Here is a 2,238-nt window from a genome sequence, read left to right as displayed (position 1 = left end):
AAACAATACCTAAACCCATTTGTTAAACAAACTCAAGTAACATCAATATGGACAATCTATACAAGCTAAAATGCAACCATAACAAGTCCTATAATCAACAAAACCCATCTTATACATTCCTATGTAAACTCACGGTTCACACATATGCATGTATATATCCATATTATACCTACATGTACACTACCAAGCATACTAAAATCAAGATTTAAACATCAAATAGCAACTAATATACACAAATCTTGAAGTGGGTTACCTTGGGTTTCGGATTTGGTGTCTAAGGAGGTGATAATGTGACCTTGTGTTGGCTATAATCCTTCCTTTGGCTTCCTACTTCTTGTTATTAGCTTAACCTTCCACCAAAGATCTCCTAATCAAGTGTTGTGTGTATAAAAATTTGAAAATGTGAGATGGTAAGGTGGTGGTGGGGTGGCCGGTTATATGAAGGGAGAAAGAGAGGTATAGGGTTGTGAGTTGGATGGTATAGGGTGTGCATGTGTCCAAGTGTGTAGCTTCCAAGTAATCTATCAATCATTGCATACCTATATGTAAGCTTTTCATTGGTGGGTTTGGGAGGTGGGTTGGGTTGTGTGTAAGTGGCGGCCGAGAGATGGGAGAGGGAGAGGGAGAGGTGGTTTTGAATAATGACATGTGATAATACCTAGGTGTTAAAGTTTAACGTATCTCGTAATTTATCTAGCCAAACGACTTCCGTTTCTAATAATTTTTATCAGACTTTGAGCGAAATTAGATTACAGTCAATGTCTGCCTAAAAACAAAAATTTCTGATAAACTTAATGTCGGGCTCTTACGGTGTCATCTACTGGCTTTCGGTTACATATTTTCTAATTTTTGCGATTCGAACCTTCTAAAATTAAGTTTATACACTATCTCTAATATCCTAACATAAAATTTTATTTTTCGAGGTCATCATGACACGTTTATGAATTTATCCGTTTTGAGATATTACCCGGTGTCAATCTGTACAGTGTCAGCTACACGACAAAATTGAACTTTTTCGGGTTCCATATTTTAAAATTCAACTAAAGTCAAAAACTTTGACTAAAAATATTATTCCTATGTATTTATTTTACTAATTAATACACGATTACGGTTAAGATAATTACCAGATTAGTCTAATTTTTGGCGGTTGTCACAGAATGGTTGGACACTCATATCCGACCAGCAAAAGGTATGTTGCTAAATGTTGTTTCGTTATTAAATGTTAATACTAAACCTTGTTTCATTAGTAAATGTCATCTCACTAATGTTTGCCATAAATTTGGCAGGGATTAGTAAATGCTGTTTCACTTTTCTGGAAGAAAGCTGAGCATAGAAATTGTGCAAGACACATATTTGCTAACTGGAAAAAAAAAGAACAAAGGTGAAGATCTAAAGGAGGTATACTGGAGAGCAGTTAGGTCATATTGTGTGGCTGATTACAATGAAGCTATTAAGGAGATGACAACACTATCATCTGATGCAATAGAGGATTTCTTGAAACAAAATCCAAAAGGATTTACAAGGTGCTTTCCAAGCAATCAAACAAAATGTGATGTCATAGTAAGCAATATGGCAGAGACATTTAATGGATACATCATTCATGCCAGATCAAAACACATTATCAATATGTTAGAGGATATCAGGGTCCTCGTAATGACTAGGTTGAACGATAAGAAGACAAAAATGTTACATGAAGATGTGATTGTGTGCCCTAGGATTCAGTTGAAGCTTGATAAAGAGAAACAAAGGGCATATCACTGTGAAGTTTTCCCTTCATCATTCAATGTGTTCCAAGTTAACCATCATAATAATGACGTTTCTGTGGATCTGCTTAACAAGACATGCACTTGTAAAAAATGGGATTTAACAGGTATACAATGTAAACATGTGTGTGCAGTGGCTGGGTTTCTGAGAAGGAATGCCAAGGAATTTGTTGATGAATGTTGCCACAAAGATAAATACATGAAATCCTATGAATTTTCAATTCCTCCTTTGCCTGATAAAAAATATTAGCCGTGTGTTGATTACCCTATGGACCCACCTCCAATTAAAAGTGCTCCTGGCAGACCAAAGAAAAATAGGAAGCGAGATCCACATGAGGATCCCAAGAGACCGGGAAAACTTACTAAGCATGGGGCACAAATGACTTGTGGTATTTGTGGGGGAACGGGCCATAATAGGAAAAGCTGCACTAGAAAAGGTAAAGAGACAGCAGAACCGGCTCCTAAGAAAGCAAGG

General features: G+C 36.6%; 1 protein-coding gene across 1 annotated transcript; it reads left to right on the top strand.

The window, feature by feature from the left end:
* The first annotated feature begins 1,296 nt into the window (after positions 1-1,296).
* LOC143558430 (uncharacterized) lies at positions 1,297-2,013 on the top strand. Its single transcript, XM_077047267.1, has one exon. The coding sequence runs from the start codon at positions 1,297-1,299 to the stop codon at positions 2,011-2,013; it is 717 nt and encodes a 238-aa protein (XP_076903382.1).
* The last annotated feature ends 225 nt before the right edge of the window (positions 2,014-2,238 follow it).

This window comes from Bidens hawaiensis, unplaced genomic scaffold (genome assembly GCF_021521415.1).
Source record: "Bidens hawaiensis isolate Kalapana, Puna unplaced genomic scaffold, B.hawaiensis_p1.1 tig00019456_1, whole genome shotgun sequence".
Classification (NCBI taxonomy): Eukaryota; Viridiplantae; Streptophyta; class Magnoliopsida; order Asterales; family Asteraceae; genus Bidens; species Bidens hawaiensis.
The sequence above is the reverse complement of the archived record's forward strand: the minus strand, read 5'-3'. Positions and strand labels throughout refer to the sequence as shown.

What these genes read in the sequence shown, in the direction of transcription:
- LOC143558430 (XM_077047267.1), top strand. Translation starts at nt 1,297, where the DNA reads ATGCTGTTTCACTTTTCTGGAAGAAAGCTGAGCATAGAAATTGTGCAA.